The 21,481-nt window shown below is 39.7% G+C and overlaps 2 protein-coding genes across 3 annotated transcripts; one reads left to right on the top strand and one right to left on the bottom strand.

Moving 5' to 3' along the window:
* Positions 1-1,234: 1,234 nt before the first annotated feature.
* Positions 1,235-6,828, top strand: LOC131892420 (uncharacterized). The gene is made up of 12 exons (XM_059242289.1): positions 1,235-1,429; positions 1,848-1,914; positions 1,982-2,071; positions 2,683-2,825; positions 3,124-3,230; positions 3,291-3,345; positions 3,415-3,538; positions 4,402-4,500; positions 4,565-4,728; positions 4,794-4,901; positions 5,028-5,114; positions 6,600-6,828. Exons 1-12 carry the CDS (start codon positions 1,321-1,323, stop codon positions 6,632-6,634), a joined length of 1,188 nt encoding a protein of 395 aa, XP_059098272.1. The 5' UTR covers positions 1,235-1,320; the 3' UTR covers positions 6,635-6,828.
* Positions 6,693-20,286, bottom strand: LOC131892418 (uncharacterized). Of its 2 annotated transcripts, none has more exons than XM_059242287.1 (2): positions 20,259-20,286; positions 6,693-8,952 (listed from the first exon to the last, which is right to left on the bottom strand). In XM_059242287.1, the coding sequence occupies exon 2, from the start codon at positions 8,932-8,934 to the stop codon at positions 6,772-6,774; it is 2,163 nt and encodes a 720-aa protein (XP_059098270.1). In that variant the 5' UTR covers positions 8,935-8,952; positions 20,259-20,286; the 3' UTR covers positions 6,693-6,771. The 2 variants fall into 2 exon arrangements, with proteins under 2 accessions (XP_059098270.1, XP_059098269.1); XM_059242286.1 differs by lacking the exon at positions 20,259-20,286 and adding an exon at positions 13,696-13,940.
* Positions 20,287-21,481: the final 1,195 nt, after the last annotated feature.

Raw genomic sequence — 21,481 nt, 5'->3', positions numbered from 1 at the left:
ATTGCATGAACCTAGTTTTCTGACTTTCCCTAATAGAGAGCATGAAGTTGAATAAGATATTCAAATGCATTGGTATACAAAATATTGTATAAAGTGCAAGTGGTAGCAGTAGCAATTAGACGAATCATAATCTTCGAATTTCACTATAACCGGGATTGCACTCCTTGCAGAAGCTAGAAAAATCGGTTTAAACCAGAACCTAAAGAAAATGCTAAAATTTCTGGTTGAGGAGTTGACTTTTCATCTGATCATGTTTCTCCGAAGTAAATATTATAGGATTTCTAACAAGATATCAGTTAGAAAGAAGGCTGATAAGGAACCAAATGGCAAAGCGCCCAAAAATGTTCTAAAATGTGAAGACAAAAGTCGGGAAAGAGTCAAAAAGTGGAAAAGTGGCTAAAAAGTGGAAAATTGAAAAATCGGCATGACAATTTTTTTCCGGCCAAAAGCGTCAAAAAGAGTAACGAGTTTTTTTCTGGTTCCATTTTTTCGAGATCTAGCTTGAACACAATATCATAGATTCAGCAAATAGAGAATTGAGATACTTTAACCGTTTCAAATAAGTTGGAGCGATTTAACGATCTGGTCCATCATAATTTTCTTTGCAAATGAACAATAAAAGAGGATCTATCTTTGATATGTTTATCTATCCATTTTAAAAGTTCTTTAAGGCAGACAGAATGATCTTGCTTCATTTGCAAGCCCTTAAACTTGGCAAACATAGCTTGGAGAACAAAACCTGGTTAAACTTTGAAAGTTTCTAATCTATTATCAATAATTAAGCTCCCATTTCTCAGCCCTGTGAAATGCTTATTAATTAGATCTGCGAAAATAGAGGTTCCAATGTTACCGTTTATGGACTTTTTCAGGGCTTGAAAGTCGGTTTTCATCAAGTCAATGTGGGAGTTTTTCACTCATTTTTCCAATCTGCCACTGCTTTGCTTTCATTGTTAATATTGTTAAACATCTACTCCACCACATGACCATAATGTTGATTGATGCTTATCCAACAAATGTCGCAGATGAAAAAATGTAGCCAATCAATTCATGTTGGTCTAGTCGTTAACGGCACTTGCATCAAAACCACCATTGAAGTGATTTCCTACCATTGCTTCTTACTTCTTAAGACCATTCAACACCCTTGCAAACACTGAGAAAAACTGAAGTTGTTGTTCCGTATTTGGAGAGCTCGCCTCAAGCTCTAAATCAAAATAAAAGAGTGTGACCATATCTGAGGGAAGATCCAAACGACAGGTGGTGCCAAAACTCATGATTTGAGTGTCGAATCCAGTAAGTCACTCATAAACGAACCCAAGCACAATGTGGACGTCCAAACTCACATTGATTTTGGTTTGGGCTCTGATAGTCATCTTGAACAATTTTGTTTCTGCTGCAAACGAAACTTCACAATCCGCCCGTGAAGGAAAAAGTAAGTCCATATTCTTCAATATCAAAGTTGGCTATTACGATATTAATGCTTTATTTGGCGTTGATTCAGTCCATAAACATTTCCCCTGAGTCTTTTGGTTCTTTCGAAAGTAAATTTGCTTTCCCCTAAATTCTGAAACATTATCCCATCAATTTTGACGTAATTCTACTTGTGTGTTGTCCTTTTTGGTTTCATCATGCCTCTGGGGAATTTTTGTTGCATTTGCCCTCATTTTTCTATTTGCCATTATCATTTTCTATATGGTTCGTTTACAATCATGAATGAAGACGTTGCTTACTCTATTTGGCAACATTTACTTCTCATTGATAATGAGTACCGAGCTAAAGCTGTTGGCATCTAGGCCTAACTTTGTTTAATGTGATTGAAAGACCTCAAACTAATTATGCTTCTGTTTTAGTCCTGAGTCTGTTCAGCATTGTACAGTTCCGAAATTCGCCATGTCGAAGCACCAGCATCTTGACCAAGTTAGTGGAATGAGTCTGGTTGAAAGAAAAAACGATCAGAAACAAAAATTAGTTTTGTCTCTTTTAGGGGAAATGGTGGAAACCGAAATGGAACATGCTTCACCACAGCTGAATGTAGTGAAAGAGGAGGATTTGCTTCCGGAACTTGTGCCTCAGGGTGAGCTAAATTTGTAGCATCAATATGATACACTATACTGCTTTACTGGTCTAACCAATCTGCCGTGCGCCGGCAGATAGCCGACAGATTGCAATACAATACTTCTGAGATTGGTCCCTGATTGTTTTTTGGGTCAGAAAGTGCTACTGGATCTGGCCCAAAACAATCTGTGACCAATGTCACCACTACTGGATTGGAACTTTGGTCGCAGGGAAAATGGTTACATATGGTTACATCAGTAATGCACATGTTTTAGACTTGAAGAGGATGAGCAGCTTTCCCCATTTACTACATTTGTGTATTGATTATGTCCAAAAAGGTTGCACTCATATTGCTTGCCGGCTTCTTTGATGAAACTCAATCATCATCAAAGAGTTAACTATTTGTTTCTCCTAAAGATGAAAGTACAGTGACCTTATTGGTAAACCGTTGCAGGCTACCTCGTCCAAGTACTCAGGATGCAGCCTTCACCAATACCTGGTGGGAAGTCATTGCATTGTAAACAAATGACCTCCCAATGTTGTAGAAGTTGCGTGACTTGTGAATGTGTGTTGGTCCGCTAAAGGCAGTCCATTTGAAGCATTGTGATTCAAATCCTTTGATCTTTTCAGGTTTGGGGTTTGCTGCTTATTCCTTGTGGACACTTCCGGAGGTTCGACCAATACAAATTGTTCATACATTCGCAATCCAGGATTTCCGAGTGCCGTGGCTGACGAAACAGCAGTGACTTACACAATATCCAAATGCTCGTGCAGTAAGCAGTTTTTCTCTATTAGGGCCTTTGAAGAGCTGGAGCCCTCTTTTCAAAAGACAGTGCTTAAAACACACCCGTCCTTTTGCAGTGCCATGTTCTGATCTCAGGTGTAAAATGCTGTTGTGAGGGTGCTGTTGTTGACTTTGGAATGGATTTCAGTCCGGTAAAATCTGAACATTTTTGCAAAAAGAACTTTGGCGCAACTTGTTTACTCCGTAGATTCTCACGCATTTTCTGCGTCTGTTAAGATACCATCTGCATAAGCTTCTAAAAGATGAAAAATCGTTTTTCCTTCCAGATGTTTGTTACTTGAGATTGGACTTTGAGTGCTTCACCATCCTGGGAGCAGGCCAGACGGACGAATTGGACATGGGAGGCGATTGTACGGACCAATTTACCATTGGAGTAAGGCCACAAATTGAGCACTGCCCTGACAAATGTACAAATCTGCCTGTTTTTTCTTAGACCGTCACCAACGATAACTTGCCCGTGATTTGTGGCCAAAATACCGGACAACATAGTAAGGCTTTGTAAAGGCGCCTTGAAATTTGCACTCTCTTCTGATCCCTTGAAATGTGAACATTTTCAGTGTATGTTGATATGGGAACTGGATGCGGGAACGTGGTGGCGTTGAACTTCGCCTTCAACGGAGCCTCCAATGAGCGTCTGTGGGAAATTAAAGCCACTCAAATTCCATGTGGATCAGACTACACGTAACTATATTGACGCGTTTGAAATGATCTATTGTAAACAGGATTCTTGTTTGGGACGAGAGGAGGATTTCAATGTGTTTATCCTGGTCAGCTGAGCCATTTAGTAACCAAATATTCAAGTCTAGAGGCGGTGATGAGCCTCGTTAAGCAAACGTTTATTACCCACCATTCGTTTAATCACTAGTTGCAAAATGATAGTCAGTTACTGAAGTAGATCGTCTCTTGCAACCGTTAATTTAGGAAAGTTCTGTTGAAAGAGCAGAACTTTATTGTCTTGTGTGATCAAAAAAAGTGGTCATTCATTTTGCAAACAAAGGCTGATGTTTTCCACGAGTGTCAGTTTTTTCCGGTTTGTCCTTCGATTGAGAAATGGCAATTGTTCCAAAACTGTGTTAATAATCCAAAGTAAGTAGGTCAATTTGGTTTAAAAAAATGAGAACCTTGTTAGGGAGAGTATCGATCGAAAATTTGTAAAGTGTGCATTGAATATGCCTTTAGTTTGGGCCTTTAATTCGGTGGTTCTGAATTCTCAATGTTGCGTAACTTAGAAATTTTAGAATGAAATTCTTAAAATATCAACTGACACTTAAATCGACCAAAACAGAGGAAGTTGGTTGTCGCTTAACCTAGGATATCACGGTCTACCAAAGACAACGAACATGTTTAGTAACTTCCTTTTTCTTCCTTTTATTTTCCTTTTTGACATGCAAGCAAGTTGAATACAGTGATCGTCGGGTTCTGACTGATATAGCCTCACCTTGATGCTCAACCTAGGGCTCTCTAGTAGACTACTAGAGAGCCCTAGTTCAACCCACAAAATCACCAATTGCTATCAACATATCATAACGGTGTTTCTCTTTCAGTCCGCCAGATGGATGCCTCCAGTACCACACCGAGCTCGATGGACGGTTTACGACCTTTAACTTCTTGCCCACCAACGACAATCACTTGGCCCAACAACAGTGAGGATGGAGCGCTTCAAATTTAATTTGTTATTGGTCCACCTTCTTTCACTTCCCATTCAAGGTATTCAATCTGCATCCGACAAGAGGAAGGCTTTTGCTGCATTCAATACATGGTCTGCAATGACGTGGCCGAGACCGGCATGACCTTGAATACAAAAGCAATGGAAATACCTATGATGGGATTTACCGACACCTATTGTTCCATGGATTACGTGGGAATTGCGGGTATAAGGGGAATGAATAAATGGTTGAAGAAATGGGAAACTGAATCGCTTTAAGTGTCGTTTTAGGATCGGGCGGGGTTTGCAACACAGCTCCTGGTGGGGCACTCGTGAGTCGATACTGCGGAACAAAGCTGAACTTTGTAGACATGTCCAAAGAACATGCTCCTATTTGTGGTAAAGTCTCTTTATAACTTGTTTCTTTCGTCCGTTTGAGTTTTTGGCCGGGAAGGCGGGCTAAAAGTGCAAAAAAAAATTAATGCATTGATGAGTAAAAATGTGCATGCCCGATTTGAATTGCAGATTGTACTGCTCCGTTTGCGGTGGAAATTCGAACTGACGGTATTTCGGATGTTGTGGGAGATACCGCCAATACGGCCAAAAGTAGAGGTAAGCAAACATCAAAGCCCAGAGGTGGAATCTTGTACTTTTACCAAAGCTGCGGAATTGCCTAAACTTTAGTTAGAAATATTTTGAATAAAAGTTGCCTAGAGTTCTCCCCACTCACAAATAACGAAAACTCTGAGCAAAATAAGGATCGTTTTATCAAACGATGACTCAAACTATGGGAACCATGAGTCAATGAAGGTAAAATATATCAATTTTTGCAACGGCAATTTGCGAATAACTAAAGAATGAGTTACGAATCTAGCATTTGACGCGATAACGAGACTAAGACCATAATCTATAGTCCTTTTCATTGAGCGGAGGAAGCGCCCTCTGCTTAGTCTAGGTCCGGACAAACATAGATAGAAATGAAAGAATACGCTCTAAGATGCCTGACTTTATCAAAAGATTATTGAAAGGACTATTGATTGCCTAAGTACTGTGGAACAATAGAGAAGTCATCATCTCTTCTGGGAGACGTTTCAAATTCTCTGAGTAAAATTCCGAACAATTATCGCATGTAAATCAATATTTTACAGGAGCTTGAATGCTGTATGATTGAGAACGCACCAACACTTCTGCAATCATCGTTTCCAACCAAATAGTACTAAAAAAGCACAGTTTCGCAAGTTTTGTTGGCTGACCTTAAAAGCATTACTTTCACGAAAGTTATCACCGGCATTTTTAGCACGATTTAATGGAAGAAGATGATGAAAAGTAGCTGGTAGGTTGGAAGTATTCCATAAATAGCTCTCTGTTTATTCCTATTTAGATGTCAAAACCATCTGTAGTTGTACTCTTATAGGATTTGAAAGGTCTCTCAGAAGGGTTGGTGGTGTATTTATGGTGTTAGAATAGGCAAGCAATAGTTTAGACAACAAAAAATACCTTGTTAACGTCAAACATCGTGGAACTTATTCTTGTAATTCTCCGTTTGTTTGTCCGCAAGGAGAGAAGGGAGAGGAGAATGAAAAGGACTATACGTAGTTACTTTAGAGGCCATCAAAAGGTGACAGGAAATTGGAGAATAAATGGGTAAAGGCTGAAAAATACCCAGTTTTGGTTGATTTGTAGATCGATGCCGCCTCAACATGCTCAACCTTCAAGGGTTTTAGTCAAATAAATCGTGTTCCTGAATTACTTAAGCTCTGGGAAAGTTTCTCTTTAATTTAACTGGTTAACCTGTCGTTTACCGTACAAAATGGTTGAAATGACTAAAATATTTGATTTTATTGTTGTAAAGATTGCGGACTCAAATGAAAAAACGTACCCAAAAACGCAACAATTTTGAGAACTTAATATGGCATTCTAACTAGTGTGTACTGCATAGTCGGATTGTTACTACCCTTGACGACGTTCATTTAGAGAGCATCTTCCTGGTAATTCAAGAACTCAAAAACTTTCCTCGAGATTTAACAAGTTTTTTAAGCACCGTTATTGGCTCAACTGAATACTTTATTTTAACCCCGTTGACTTTTGTTATTTCAGGTATCTGCCTGGAGTATACGCAAATCCCATGTTGATCCATGATTTATAGTTAAATAATCACTCAGATGTATTTGCACACCTATATGGTATATATGAATATTTAGATGTGTTTATTTTCTTAATAAAACCTGCAGTAACCAGCGACACAAGCAGAATCATCGTTGGTCCTGTCTCAAGTACTCATATGATTGAGTTGGATCACGGTGTTGTTCAGCTTGTAGATGAGGGGCCTCATTCTCCAGATGGTCTGCATTATCACTTTGATCCCAACGAGCTCCTCGTTTGAATTCTTGACCTGCTCCTCGAGGAGCCCCAAGAGACCCTGTTTCCGCAGGCGTCTCTCGAGGAACTTGGTGTATGCATCTCGTTTGCGGGCCAAAGGACTGTCCTTGGCGAAATCCCCCTGGAACAACACAATGATCAGGATCAGTTTGAACGCGAGGTCGTCGAGTAGGACCTTCTTCATGCGTTCCACCACGGCACAATACTGTTCCACCTCCTCCGAGTTGAGCACGGGCATGCTCTTGTTGACTTGTCGGACGCTGCACTTCTTGATCAGGTGGGGTAGGGCAAAGGCCATGATGCGTTGCTTGATGGAGTTCTCATCGGCGAGGCCACCAAAGAGGATCTTGGCCTGCCCGTAGCCGTGATCACAGGCTTCAAGGCGGGCAAAGCAAATGGCCATGGCGTTCATGGAGTTGCATCTCCAGAGATCTTTCTTTTGTTGTGGAGTGAGCTCGACAAACTCCTGGTGAAGGTGCATGGAGCGACTCATGCGGTCGCTGAAGAACTGGTAGCCCTCCTTGATGATCCGGGGGGGAATGGTATTATGAAAGGTGTAGCTAAAAAAGTCCTGGATCAGCTCCTTGGCAATGGGCATTGACACAAATGCTTCCTGGAACCAGGAGACCTGTTGCTCGACCCAGCTCTCCTCTTCTTTGGTGTAGGGAAGCTTCAGGTCGATGTAAGGGAGATTGGGACAACTGTCGGATCCACACTCGGTTTGCCAATCGGCATTGGTGTTGAACACGCCCTGGAGGTGGTCCAGGTTGCGGATCATGGAAAGGATATCCTGCAAAGAGATGTGAGAGTCGATCTGTTGGTGGGCGTGTCGCAAGAGATCCAGGGCCTCGTCAAACTGTTTTTGAATGGAGGGCCGATGGTCCAAGTGCATTTGGGTGCCATTGTTGAAGAGGATCAGATTGGCCACAATGCCCGAAAACCGAAGCGTGATTCCAACTTTGGCAATCTTTTGCGCGTGTACATCAAAATCACTATCGCTCACTGATTTATCAAAGACGGAGGGCTTGAAGATTCCTAATCGCTTATTAAAGACCGGAAAGCTGATCTGCTGGGGCTTGGAGTTCGAATAGTTCTGGGGCATGTTGACGTCCAAAAGCCATTGGAGTTGCTCTTCGCCCGTGAAGGCCCCGAAGTATTGAGCAAGGATGTACAGGACGAACAAGGACGTGTTCTTCTCCAATAAAGACAACTGATCCGCCCGTCCCAAGGCCTTGAAATGTTTTTGATTGTGAGCGAATTGCTTGAAGTGCGTGCCAATCCGAAAAATGTGCTCGCCAAAGTCAAACTTGGACAAGTTGGAATTCTCACTGGAGTGAAATTCCACCAGATCTTGGATGAACTTGGGCGAAATGTGGATCTGAGCCATGGCTAAAAAGTAGATTTGTTGCATTGAGTCCACCAACTCGTCCATGGACTTCTCGTTCACATCCAAGTCTTTGGTCTCGTCCATGGGAACCACCCCAGGGGCAGTGGTCGGGTAGTTAAAGTTAGCGCCGGGCCCGTTCAAAAGAACATAGTCATACATAGGTGGGGAACCTCCGGATTTGGCAGGTTCCAACGGGGCAATTTGCGACAATGTCAGAGGACTCGCTGAAGACTCGCCATCCACAGAGGGACTCTCTTCGCTGCCATCAAAACCGGGCTTGACATTGTTGTTCTTCTTCTTCCGCAAGTAGTTCCGGAACCGGACCTTCTTTTGGTCGTCGTCCAAGACCAGGGACGGATCCATCCCGGCGTTCAAGCACAACTCGTATCTGCACTTCTGACATTTTCGCCTGGTCTTCTCCGTGATATCGCACTGATTGTTCCGCTTGCATTTGAAGGAAGGTTCCTTGGTGCCTTGGTGAGCTCTGCGGAAGAACGCTCGACAACTGTAACAGCTCACCCCTCCATAGTGGAAGCAATGCTTGTCGTTGGACTTGAACTTGCAGATGGGGCACACGGTCTGCATGGACATTTGGGGGCCCGAGGGCCTCTTTAAGTTGTCCTTGAGGACTTTGACTTGGGACAAGTCAAAATCTTCAGAAGTCATTTTGAATTTGGCGCCAATCTGGAACGGGTCAATAGACTTTTTAAAGCATGGCGAACAGTGTCTGCACATCACATTGATGAATGGTAAGAGTCCTATAAACTTAAACACACACATACACTTGTTGAGGCCTACTTTCATATTATAGGTAAAAGTAATTTTGCTCCAAATTCGACGAATACTCCAATTGCGAACACAAAGTATATGCTCACTTTAATTGATTTTCCTTTCATAAGTTAGCCCCTAAATGCCCAGAATATTGATCGAATACTGTCCCATTAACTTGGACCTAGCTACACAAATAAGTAATCCATCATTGTTATTGATTTGAAATTTGACATTTCAAATGTTTCAAAATTTCAAAATACATTAATTTATGTACATTACTTCAAATATGGGTTTGGTGGACTACCTAGGGGCCTCGACACAGCTCTGTGCGATAGTACGTAGATGACTAGTTTCGAGGCTAGTTGAACCAGCTTCCAAGATCATTCCTTGGCTTCAGAGAGCACTTCACAATTATTCCAAATATGAGAATTATCCTCAAATGAGCCCACTTCTTTCACTTTCATTTGAAGGCCATTTTTGAACACATCGTAAGATAAAAGAACAGGTATTCACGCTCTTGTGAAAGAAACCATGGCCTTGCCCTCCAATCAAGATAGGGCTGGTTCAATCCACTTGAATTTTCAGACCCATTGATTGCATTTGATCAGTTACAAACGTGCTTCCGCATCAAATCCATTGCATCGAACGACGTGGAGATTTTCGTCATTGTTGAAGTTTATGATGATCATAACTGTCTATTCCACATTTCTTCAAATGACGATATCACCCAGGATTAGTGCATTGGTGTTTCGGAAAATGATTGTTTTTTCAAATCACCCAATGACAAAACATTTATTGTAACTGTTTGACCCTTTTCAGGCTGATATTTAAATATTGCCTCATATCATTAGACTAAGCTAAATCAGCATCAGGCAAGGCTTTTTACAAGATTAAAAACCATAGCAATACCAGAGAGGAGTTATTGTATTATTTCAACCTTTGTGGTTATGAGGAGCTCACAAACAAACCCCAATCTATTGCGTTCCAGAAAAACGGCATTACATTGTATTATACGTAACAATTTCGCCATATTTGTGCCAAGAAACTTGCATTCCGATATTGACTAAAATGTGTCCCCTTGAAGCCTCACTATTTAATAAGTCAATATTAACGTATGTATGAGAGACACGGTGTACTATCAAGTACTCGTTTGATACTTCATTAAAATTGCCACTGACGTCAATGTCCTATAAGACAACGCTAAAATAACAGTTACTCCCCAAATTACACACAATGTCTTGTCCGCCTCTTTTGGTATGAAACTTTCCCTATGCGCGCTATGCGCCCACTTGTTCGAGTTACAATTCTACAACACATTGGTGGAATGCAAACTTGTTCAGAGATCCCTGAGACCCTGTTCTTTGAATGATAGTACATTGGCGAGCGGTATTTTATAAGCCGACTTTTCGTGCTAAGAAGTTCATGTTGGCGGTTCATGGACGTACTCGTACCGTACTGCGACAGGTTTAAAGTACGTTGGCAGAGCAAAACGGCCGGGCGAACTTATGAAACTGAGGAAGAACTCACTCGAGCTTTCAGATTATATTTGTACTATAGGACGCATCCACTTGGAACTCCCAACTCCTACTCTGTTTGGCTTTGCACTTGAACTGCGGGATTGGTGAGAGACGCCCTATAATACAGTAATGTCAACTGCTCTCCTCAAAAAGTATATATAGTCAAATTTGGTGCTCTCACGTAGGGCGCTGCTGACGCATTTTTTGAGGTAAGTGATAAATAGGAGAGAAAGTACTGACTAAAACAGACCTTGTTTAGCGGGAGAGAAAAAACGCAAACACTTCCCCATCAGTTGGTACAGAAATGTTGGTGTTTACTCACTCATATGCATTCATTGGCTAGCATGGCTAAATTTTGACAGAGTTTACGCTGTCTATGTTCTAACTGCGCTCCATATTTGCAAGCAAGTTTATAAGTTAATACTCATTGCATGGTTGACCTGATTATTTTTGGGATCAGAAAAGCTAAAACAATTTAGATCTTTTTTCTCTGCCCTGAGATCAAGTCAATGTGAGATCAAGTCTGTATGATTGAAGGATTTGTGGTATACCAACTAATTGTTTATGTGCTCCAAGGCAATTTGATTTTGGATGACCAATAATTTGTTTCAACACATTCCTTTGTTACTCTTCAACCTTAATTCATTTTGTGAACCTAGAGCATAGATGGTTTTAGTCTTACACCTAAAAACATTAGATAATTGAATTTCTGAATGTCCTTGTTGTGGAAGGAATTTTGAATAAGGTATCATTTCCTTGGTTGAAGTGCTTGATGGTAGCTATTCAGTCTCTATTTTTATGTTTAGTATGACAATATTTGAAACATTAAGTGCCTTTAAGACTGAATTTTAATCTGTATACACTGATGATTTGATAGATCAAAACTTGAGGTGAATTCAAAAGTGGTTTTTCTAGACATGTACTTTTGAACTAGTTCAAAGTAAACTTGTGTCTATTGTGGATACATGACTGATATTTTGGATCTTTTGAGGGACTGAGTACATTAATTCATCAAAGAAGCTGACAGCACATAATCTTGGGAGATCAATAGCACTCTTTTCAAAACAGTTGAGGAACTTAAAAACCAAAGTACAAGCCACATTACTTAACAAGGGTTTTGCCGTTTCAAAAGATGAATTTTGTAATCAAAGTTACAAAACAGAAACAGTCCGTCAGCAAGTTTTTTTAGTTAGAAAAACATTCTGGGTAAGTGAATTTAGTAAAATTGAGGCATATCATAACAATGTTATATTATAATTTATAAATCTCATTGAACTCTATATTAATGTATCATCAAATCTACAAAAAAATCATAAAATCATTATTGACAGGACTAGCTAGCCCTTAAAAATGGGGCAGATTTGGAGTTTTGCTAAAAAACTTGCCAAAGTCTGAATTAACATCTGCTAAAAAATTGACACATACTTACATATCTCCTACAAATATTAGAGGGAAGCAAATTGAACAACAAAAGGTTTGATTCCAATGGCGGGAGTTCAACAAACGCTTTTGCAAACAGAAATTCTTGCCATTCATGATTTCACAGGTTTTTATGCTCAGAGGACCAAAATCTTGAAAATACTCTGTACTTAAAAAGTACATGAGACTAAACAATATTTTAATATGCTTCTTTTAGATTTTTTTCTGGAGATGTTTTGAACCAAGGTATATGAAAATAGGTGCACAGTCTATTCAAAATAAAGTATCAATACTTAGCTTCTAAAGAATTTTGCTTCAAGTGTTTGAAACTTGTTAAATTGACAGAACATATTACTGAATTGAGTTGAGTTTTGCCATTTGAGATTAGAAAAATCAACATCAGGTCAGTTGAATTAGCAACTTGAAGAAGCTTGAAATGCAGACTGGTGGATAAGTAATTGATATTTTTTGAATGAAATGTGCTGCTTTGATTCAAAACTATAACATTTATAATTCAGGCTATGGCAGTCTAAAAATACCTAACCAGCCAAACTGGTTCCAGACACCTGAGACTGCTCAAGAACCCCATCACACTCATTCTACCATTGCCAGAAACTAATGGAATAACTTAAAACCTCTCAAAATGCACCATTTCAAGAGCACTACTTCAAGTTTGACAACAACTGTACATAGGATGTGATAGGAAATATTGAAAATAAAGCTGCAAAAAGAAATACATTTTATTGCCATTTCAGTGCATATTTAGAGACCTTTTGCATATGTCTTGTGCCTGGCTTAGAGAAGAGTCTTGCAAATTTCCCTCATCTCTACCGATAATGCTTGTGCACTAAATGAAGGTAGTTGTCTTACCTACACCTTCTTCTTCTAATTTTGAACATCATGTGTAGATGAAAACAGTTTCACCACAACATTTCAGAATGGCACTGCAAGCCCTTAGAACAATCGAAATTTCAACGTTGTGAACACTATAATTGGCCCAAGATAGAACAATTTGCCAAATATAACATGAAATAAACTTATCTTTTCCTTGCCAAAAAATCATGTAAGTTAATGAGATGTGCAAAGCTTATGTTAGTGTGTCTCTTCATGTCATTGTTCCAGCTGTTCAAGAGCTCTGGAATATTGAGTCCTCGGTCGTACTAACCACAATGTACTAACAGATATCTACTTTTAACTCTAATTCAAGACCCATGTATCGAGAAAACTGATAGAGACAAGAAAATCATGGCCAATACACACATCTTAGATTTATAACCATACCCACGTCACGTCTTTACAGCCGGATCCTGATTTCAATCAGTCTTGGGTGGATTTGCCCCTTAACTTTGTTCAATCGAGAAAGTCCTGCTCGCTCTTGTGATGGATAAGTTGTTAGAAGTAGCATCTCTACAAAAGCTGCCTCTCATGTACTTTTGTAGATACTCCGAACTGTACTTGAACATCAATTCAGAGTACGTTACTACAATGAGTCGATCACTGCGCGAAGAGACACCACAAGCTCTTGAACTTTATTGTTCGAACTGATAAAATGTTGGACTCTCTTTGTATCCAGAACCAATTCCTTAAACGGAAGTAATACAGATTGGGTTTTACATCTCATATTTGAGAAAAGGATGCGTTCATAGAGAATGGGCTTGTTTTTGGTACTACTTATCGAAAACTCGGAGTAAGAACTGATGTTGGAAATTATTGGGCGTACCTGTTATTGTTATTAATGGGGGTTTCGTAGCAATAGAAAGGTTTTGTTGGCACTCAAATCCATTTGATCCCTTCGGCATTGAAGCTGAAGTGAATCTGACACAATTTTCTGTTATGGTCGCTTCATAGTACATTTGTACTCCATCCTCAGGTTCGACTGTTTGGGAATGAGTAACAGCATAACCAGAGATGGGACACTTGACAGCTGACAATGCTTAAACAACACCTTTAAAAAGGAGACATTGGCAAAATGTTATGCCCGCCCCCGGTTTGAATATAATAGCTTTTCCATTTGTATTATTGAATATAGAGTAAAATACATTAATATTTGAAGAGTGAAGGTGAAGAGGATAAAAGAAAGACACTTTTTTTTGTTTGAAGCAATATCATTGGCTTTTTCAAAAATAAAAATAACATTTGTAATGAGCATCACAAATACGATAAAAGTAAAACAAGGAGGGTCTTTGATTTCGCCGAGCCACATACTAGAAAAAATCATCAGCCCAAATCCCAGAGCTTTCCACATGCACAGGCTTTAAAGATTTCTCTGTAATATATATTTCTCTGCATATAACTTACATTGCAAAGCGCTTTACAGATTTCTCTGTAATATATATTTCATTGTATATAGGGTGCCGGTGCATCCACTTTCATTGACCAGTCGTCACTTATATTGCATTGCATTGGTCTGGATCAATAACGTACCGTTTGGTATCTTTGTGATTTTGGTACCAGGAAAATAGGCCCCTTCATGCTCATAAATCGCAAATCGAGACAATATTGAGTATAATAACATAACTACTTCTCTTTATCTATGGCGGACATGTTGGCGTGGAATGGGCTCAAAGAAAGCGCATGCCCACCAACGTGATTCAGTGTTCTATTCAAAGGGAAGAAGGAGGAGGAAGAGCTGAGCGGGCTCTGAACCGATAATACGATCGAGGTTCAGCCCGCCTTCTCGTAATAGTGCGCAACGTACTAGCGCCCATCAACATACATCATTGCATTCTGTGGTAGTGTTGCAATTTGCAATGCCTATCTGTATTGAATAAATGAACTGAGTTGGACATGTGACTTCTTGTGGGTCAAGAAAATATATTTGGTCATATGTGAGTAAATAACATTTTTCACGAGGAATAGAAAATACGAACACTTTGTTTTATGAAGACTTACAAAACCAGGAAAATACTAAGAGGTTTTCCGCGAGTTTGCGTTCCTAGTACGTTTATGCTTTGAAACATGAATCAAGGGAAGACTAAATCCAATTGGAAACGCTGGCAAGTGTATCCATTCTTGTTCATGATATTGTTAACTTTTCTCTTTTGCCTTCCTAGAAATATGTGCCCTATGGCTCATAAAAGAATGAAGATGATGGAATGAGGAAATATTGTTCTTAAGGTAATGATTTCACCGGGAAAAAGATGACTAATGTTTTGTCCAGAACATGCAATAATTTTTTTGTTTAAAATCAAGTCTCATCGTTGAGATGTGTTCTGCAGTTTTTAGAAACACTACTTACATTTACTAAACGTATTTTGCATTGATGAAATGCATCAAATTTGTATGCAAAAAAAGTTGAGATATTGCTGAGCTTGTTTTAAGTAATGGCAAAAGAACGCTCAACATTCTGTTTGCTGGTTTCAATATCTTTTTGAGATCTCGTTTGTGTTGTGATACAAATGTTGTTCAACTAACAATATGGCTGACTTATATCAATGAATAGTTTCACAATCCGCTAAACATTGCCCCAAAGAGTTCAGATCCAGGGTATGGTGTTTTTTTAATTAAAGTACACAAGTAAGAGGACTAAGTCTCACCAAGGCAACATAAGGAACCTGAAGTATAGGCTCAGATATTCAACCTAGAGGGCTTGTCAGAGAAAAGTCACTCCAACCAAGCCACTTGAGATTTGGCTTTGAACACATTTTGGTAGTTGGGCAGCAGGGTGCTGGGCTAATCAACTTCTCTTGCGTTACTCAGTTTCAACCAAAGCAGACGAATGAGCCATCAACTCACTGGCTCCCTGAATTCGGAATTTGATTTTGAGAATGACGTGACTGAATCTGTTCAAAGGCAATCTCCATCGCACACACCAGGTGGCAGCAAGGGAGGCAAAAAAATCTCAGAAATCTCGTGAGCGTCGTTTCTCTGACTAGCCCTCTGATTCAACCCCTCAACCCCAGAATAGACCCCTAATTACTGATAACTGATATTGAATGTACATATGCACCAAATATCTTAAGAGACATGTAAACATCTTGCAGTAAGGATACTTTAACTGCTAGGGCTAGCAAAGCAGAATCGCAAGCACTACAGGAACTACCATGATTTAAACTCTTAGTTTCTCCAAGTATTCATGTGCAAAATTGCAAGCCACTACTAGCCATCATTCAACAATGATACCAAAAAGTATTGACCAAACTTTTTTTGCCAAATATGTCACATAATGGTAAATAAAATAATGGATATATGAAACAAGAATGATTTGTGCCAAAGTATGGTCCTAGGTAAAAGGCGTAGAGGCCCTCACATGAGAGGGCGTACGTGCATGAATTTCTAGAGCTGTTCATTTTTCTTTTGTAGCTAAGGTGCTCAATGAGAGACTTCAAAAAGGTGTAAACCTGAGAAAATCTTCACAAATTTATGACTGGGAAAAAAATTTTTTGGCAAAGGATTAGGCATAATTAGTTATTTTAATGATTATATAACCTTGCAATTTTCTCACTTATTTGAGTCATTTAGTGTCTTTTTTAACCCTGTTTTTACATTACAGAACATTTTTAGCTGTTTGGCCGTTTGATTGCTTATCTGTTTCCTTCTTAACCCGTCAAAATATTTCTCCCAAACAAAATAGGCTACTTTCAAGATCTCTATTTAACATTACGTCATTTTGAATTATCTGTTTTGTGGCAAAGGCTTGAATTCTTTCCATTACTACACAATCTAAGCGAAATGTAAGATTCATCCCTTTTTCACATCATGAAACTTACTTTAACATAGGAAAACCTGAGGGCCTTTCATTTCCGCCAGATGCTCCTCCTTTTACTTCATTTCGATGTCATCTTGACACTCATTGAAATATAATTTGCCCTGAAATTGCTTGTTGGTCTAAGCAACCATTTCTCGTAAAGTTCATGATTAGGAATATGCCATGGGAGACATCATTCTTTAAGTCGTCCATCGGCGGACCTCATGTGGATGGAACGTCAAGTCTTTCGGTGGCAACCCTGTTTCCTTCCTAGCTGTCCCCGAGAGCAGGTACTCCACAAATGGACTACACTCAAGCCTCTTAAAGTACGTACTTTGTGGCACTCCATCGACGTATTATATAGTACATTTGTCCCGCTTCCAGAATGCCGAACGCCAGCAGCAAGCCCAAAGAGGGGCGATCGAGGGTACTAAAGGGAATGTGTTCACTAACAAAGTACAGCCAGACGCCTTTCATGGAATTGTTAAGCGGCCAAGGCTCGAGTACAGCAGAGGTTTTTTTGGATACAAAACAATCCGAAATCTGCCCTTGACCACTTTGGTACAAAGCAAGGCCCTCGCTGCACAAATGATATCCAATGCTTTGACTTGTTCAACACAGTTGATTTAATAGTTCAGGACGCATCTCATGTATTGTTAGGCCCTTCATGAATTGTAAAGGAAGCTTCTTGATCAAATCTGAGATTTTCCAATGACAGCCAAAATGGATCTCCGGCAAATGAACCACTTCAAATGTGAACGAATGAAAGGTTGTCACGTTTGGTCATTTCATTTGGAACATGTGTTTGTGCAATTAACAGTTAGTTCCCATTCACAAAATGTAAAGGCCTCCCTCCAATCTTCAGTGACCAGATTTTGCCTCGTAATAATGTATAAATTTATCTGATTCTGCAAATTTGGGCCGATACTGGTTTTCTTCTTTGAAGTCACTGCCAAGGCCTGAATCATGAATGTCATAGTTTTGAATCAAAACATAGACACTTTGGTACAAATTCCATTCAAAAAATATCAATTACTTTCCCGCCAGCCAAACCTTTTCATTTAAAGTTTAAGCTTGTAAAATCCACAGAACTGTGAAAGCAAAACTCAACTCCATTGTCCTTAAAGAGTGCCCTCTGCCTCGTCTAGGTCCGGAGTAGAAACGAGAGAATACGCTCTAAGAGTCCAGACTTTATCAAGAGATTATTGAGTGAACAATTCATTGCCCAAGAACTATGATCCATTGAATAGACAGGCCAGGCTTTTCAAATCCTTTATGGGTAAAGTTCCGAACAATTACGACATGTAAATAAGACTTAAACAGGATGTTGTATAATACGATCTTTTCTAGATGCAGGAGTCACTACATCGCTTTAAAGAATTAGGCTCAGTTCCGTCCATGAGAGGTTTTAAGCGTTATAAGCGCAGATGTTTTTTCAGATAAGTAAATGATATTAATTTGAGTGCAATGTGAAAAGATGCAACTAGTTCCAGTTCAATTCACTCTTTTTAAAAGAGCAAGTAAAAAATTAAAGAAACAACAAAATGCCATGGCAATATAATATCCATTACCAAAGTCTGACTGGGCAAAGTCTGGTATGAAATTAATGAGTCAACTTGATCCCTAACTTTGACGACTACTCATTGAAAAGAAAACAAAAAAATGTAATAACAAGTCTGATCCGTTCTTCTACTGCAACCAGCACTGAATCAGTAACTAAGCCAATGATTGAAAACAGGCCACGTTTTACCTTATAGCTCAATACTTGATCCCTGATAGATTTGGCTGGCTTCCCTAGTGTCATAACCAGGGCTTGCGTAGCACTTCCAAGTAACGGCGTTACTTGTATCGCGTTACTTTTTGGGTAATGCTACTGGTAACACATTACTTTTTTGTTAAAGTAACGGTATTAGTATTTTTCGGAAACGCTTCAAGCCCTGGTTCTAGTTCAAGGATTGAGCTTTTAATGTCAAACTTGAAAACAAAATTATCTAATGACTAGGGTTCAGTAAGATTATTTTTTTAGGTTAAATTAAGTTTACAAAAAAAGTATTTTGATCATTTTTGAGCAAAAAAACTATTTCATGAAATTTGACCCTAGAATTACATAAAACTGAGGATTTTCGGGAAAAGTGAAGGGTTTTGGTCATGTTTAAGGGAGATTTAGGATCAATACAGGGTGGTTGTAAAGTGAAGGCTTTTGGTCATGTTTAAGGGAAATTTAGGAGAAATACCGGGTGGATAAAAAGTGAAGGGTGTTGGTCATGTTTGAGGGAAATTAAGAGAAATACCGGGTGGATAAAAAGTGAAGGGTGTTGGTCATGTTTAAGGGAAAATTAAGAGAAATACCGGGTGGGTGTAAAGTGAAGGGTTTTGGTCATGTTTAAGGGAAATCTAGGAGTAATACAGGGTGGGTGTAAAAGAATTTGGGTCAATGTTTGTCCCCACTCAGAGATTTGTTTGACATTGAACCTCAAGGTTTCATGAGAGGAAGGCTTAAGCACATACAATAGTGTCACTCTTTTTCAGCAATGTCGTACTTCAAATGATCTAATCGTAATCTAAAGGTAGGTGCAAATCCTCCCATTATTTGCCACCAAAGCAATGTTCTAAAATGCAGGTGAGAGTTGTCTTAATGTCAGAACCAAATCTAAGGGCCTGCTGAAGACTGACAAGAGGTCCAGAGAAGTGGCTGAGCCTTTTGGTGTCCATCCTCGAACTGTTGGTAAGAAGAGAATCCAAGAACATCGAATCCCTTTATAAAAGACTGGACCAAGGGCAAAAACTTGGGATTGCATTGAGCCCAAAGCGCGAGAAGATTGAGAAAAATAATAATCAGCCAATTTTTTCCTCAAATACCACATTATTACTTAAACATCCAAACAAATAAAATTCCATTTTCATCTTTTTAAAACTGAATTTTTCGTTTTCGTTGCTAATTTTGGCTTATTTTCGTAACTTAAGAGCAAAAATGTTGTCCAAAATCACAAAGTATGCTTCAGACGCCTAATAATGACTGTCCATGTCAAAGCCATAGCTATTAGCCTTAGGGAGAGCGGATTGGGACTTTTTTTCGTCTCAGCGGAACGTCATCTCCAGACTTATCTCCAACCGAAAAGTAATTTGTATACCTCCACAAGGAGTTTAATACTTTGAGGCTCGATATCAATTGGTGGAGAGAGATTTTGGCTGAATCAAAAAAAGTGACTAATCGCATCTGAAATTATAATGAACTTGGTGTGGCTACCTAAGTAAATAATAGCCTTACTCGTGGTACCTTTCTTATAGTCTTAGTCTTAGAGCAAATAAAAGAGGGGAGCTCAATTTTGGAATACACTGTTTATGTGCATTTTTTGTATATCCACATATGAATATCATGTCCCACTTTTGAGACTTTGCTATCTGATTTATATTTTCGCAGTGGCTAAAAATCATGAAGCTAAAGTTTATTTTAGGCAAGGTCAGATTGTCTTGTTCTTGAGATATGATTGACCATTACTCATAAGCAAGACCGGCCAGGGAGGTCAGCTTGGCTAAGTTTCAGTTCAAACTATGATCATTGGCCATGGTTTGCAGAAAGGTTAGAAGAGCTGGACCTGGTTTCAATTCTGAAACAGGATTCTTCCGTAGATTCTGTTCAGTCTCGTCTTTTGGTGAGAGCAATCGCACAATTTGTTGCTCCTGATGTTGACGAAATGGCCGGTCTGAGCGTGATGTGTTTTGCAAATGGCAGAAATCGAGATCATGTTTGAAGGTTTGGCACCAGGATGAGTTAGAGAGGAGCTACCCCAACAAAACAGAGACTTGCTTGGCTTAAAACTGCTCCAGTGACGTCTCCGAACCAATCAGACCTAGCCTTGTCTAGCTTTCCCTTTCTCAAGTATCGAATCCTATTGTACAAGCCTATTAGAAGATTGGGTGGATAGTCACTTGTGTTAGAATGTAATATGGTTACACTTGTCCGTTTCCTTACCCACTCTCTGTCAAGGTTATTAAGTTCCATCTGTTTTTCTTTTAAGTATCCCCGTCACCCTGTATGTAAGAGAATGAAAAAGCTTGTTGTGTTGTCCGCCATTAAAACCCACGTGTTTAAGAACTTGTCTTGGTTATTATCCCACGGAACGACATCCAGCTAGAAATCCAACAACTTGTCCATCCCGTTCAAATCCTATTCACCACTCTTTGGTTCGCATTAACAAAAAATGATTAGGGGTCAATGCTCCCACATCTGTACCTTCGTAAGTGAGGGGACGCACATTCAACAGGCCAGTCACTTAACAAAACACCGTCCATAGTTCCAGAACTCGGATCATCGCTTTTTCGCAGGTTTTACCACGGGCTCTTGTACTCCTTCCCAATGTGGGGCAGATGAGACCTGGAACTTCCATTTGATGTGACTGGCAAATGAGTCTTGACTGGAGTCCACCACTTGGCGCTCAAGCTCGTCTAGTAGATTGTGAGCACCCATGATATTGGTTCCATTGTCGCAATAGATGAGGTATGGTTTCCCTTGAATGGTTGACAAAATTGCGGAGGGTGGTTCAAAAAGTCGTGGGTACTGAGGGACGGGACCGCCTCTATGTGGACCACGCTAGTTGTCATACAAGCAAAGAGAACCCCTGGGTTCACTCCTGGGTGGGGGTCTTTGGTGTGCTCCTCTCTGTTGATCAGCTTGTTAAGGGGGTGGTGACGTGGTCAAAAGATTATTGGGTGCTTTTGGTCGTAGCCAACTTGTGCCCTCCTCAGACGCCTTCAAGCACGGATAATGCCCTCTTGATCAATGAAAGGCAATAAGCTTCATCCTTGACGAACGTTGTGG

Source organism: Tigriopus californicus, chromosome 12 (assembly GCF_007210705.1).
Source record: "Tigriopus californicus strain San Diego chromosome 12, Tcal_SD_v2.1, whole genome shotgun sequence".
In the NCBI taxonomy this organism is placed as follows: Eukaryota; Metazoa; Arthropoda; class Copepoda; order Harpacticoida; family Harpacticidae; genus Tigriopus; species Tigriopus californicus.
This window is presented reverse-complemented; position numbering and strand designations above follow the sequence as displayed.

Bases quoted from the DNA above. Each gene is read 5' to 3' on its own strand.
- LOC131892420 (XM_059242289.1), top strand. From the start codon at position 1,321: ATGTGGACGTCCAAACTCACATTGATTTTGGTTTGGGCTCTGATAGTC. The intron at 4,501-4,564 runs GTGAGGATGGAG...TTCCCATTCAAG, and splicing joins AATCACTTGGCCCAACAACA to GTATTCAATCTGCATCCGAC. The intron at 4,902-5,027 runs GTAAAGTCTCTT...TTTGAATTGCAG, and splicing joins AGAACATGCTCCTATTTGTG to ATTGTACTGCTCCGTTTGCG.
- LOC131892418 (XM_059242287.1), bottom strand. From the start codon at position 8,934: ATGACTTCTGAAGATTTTGACTTGTCCCAAGTCAAAGTCCTCAAGGAC.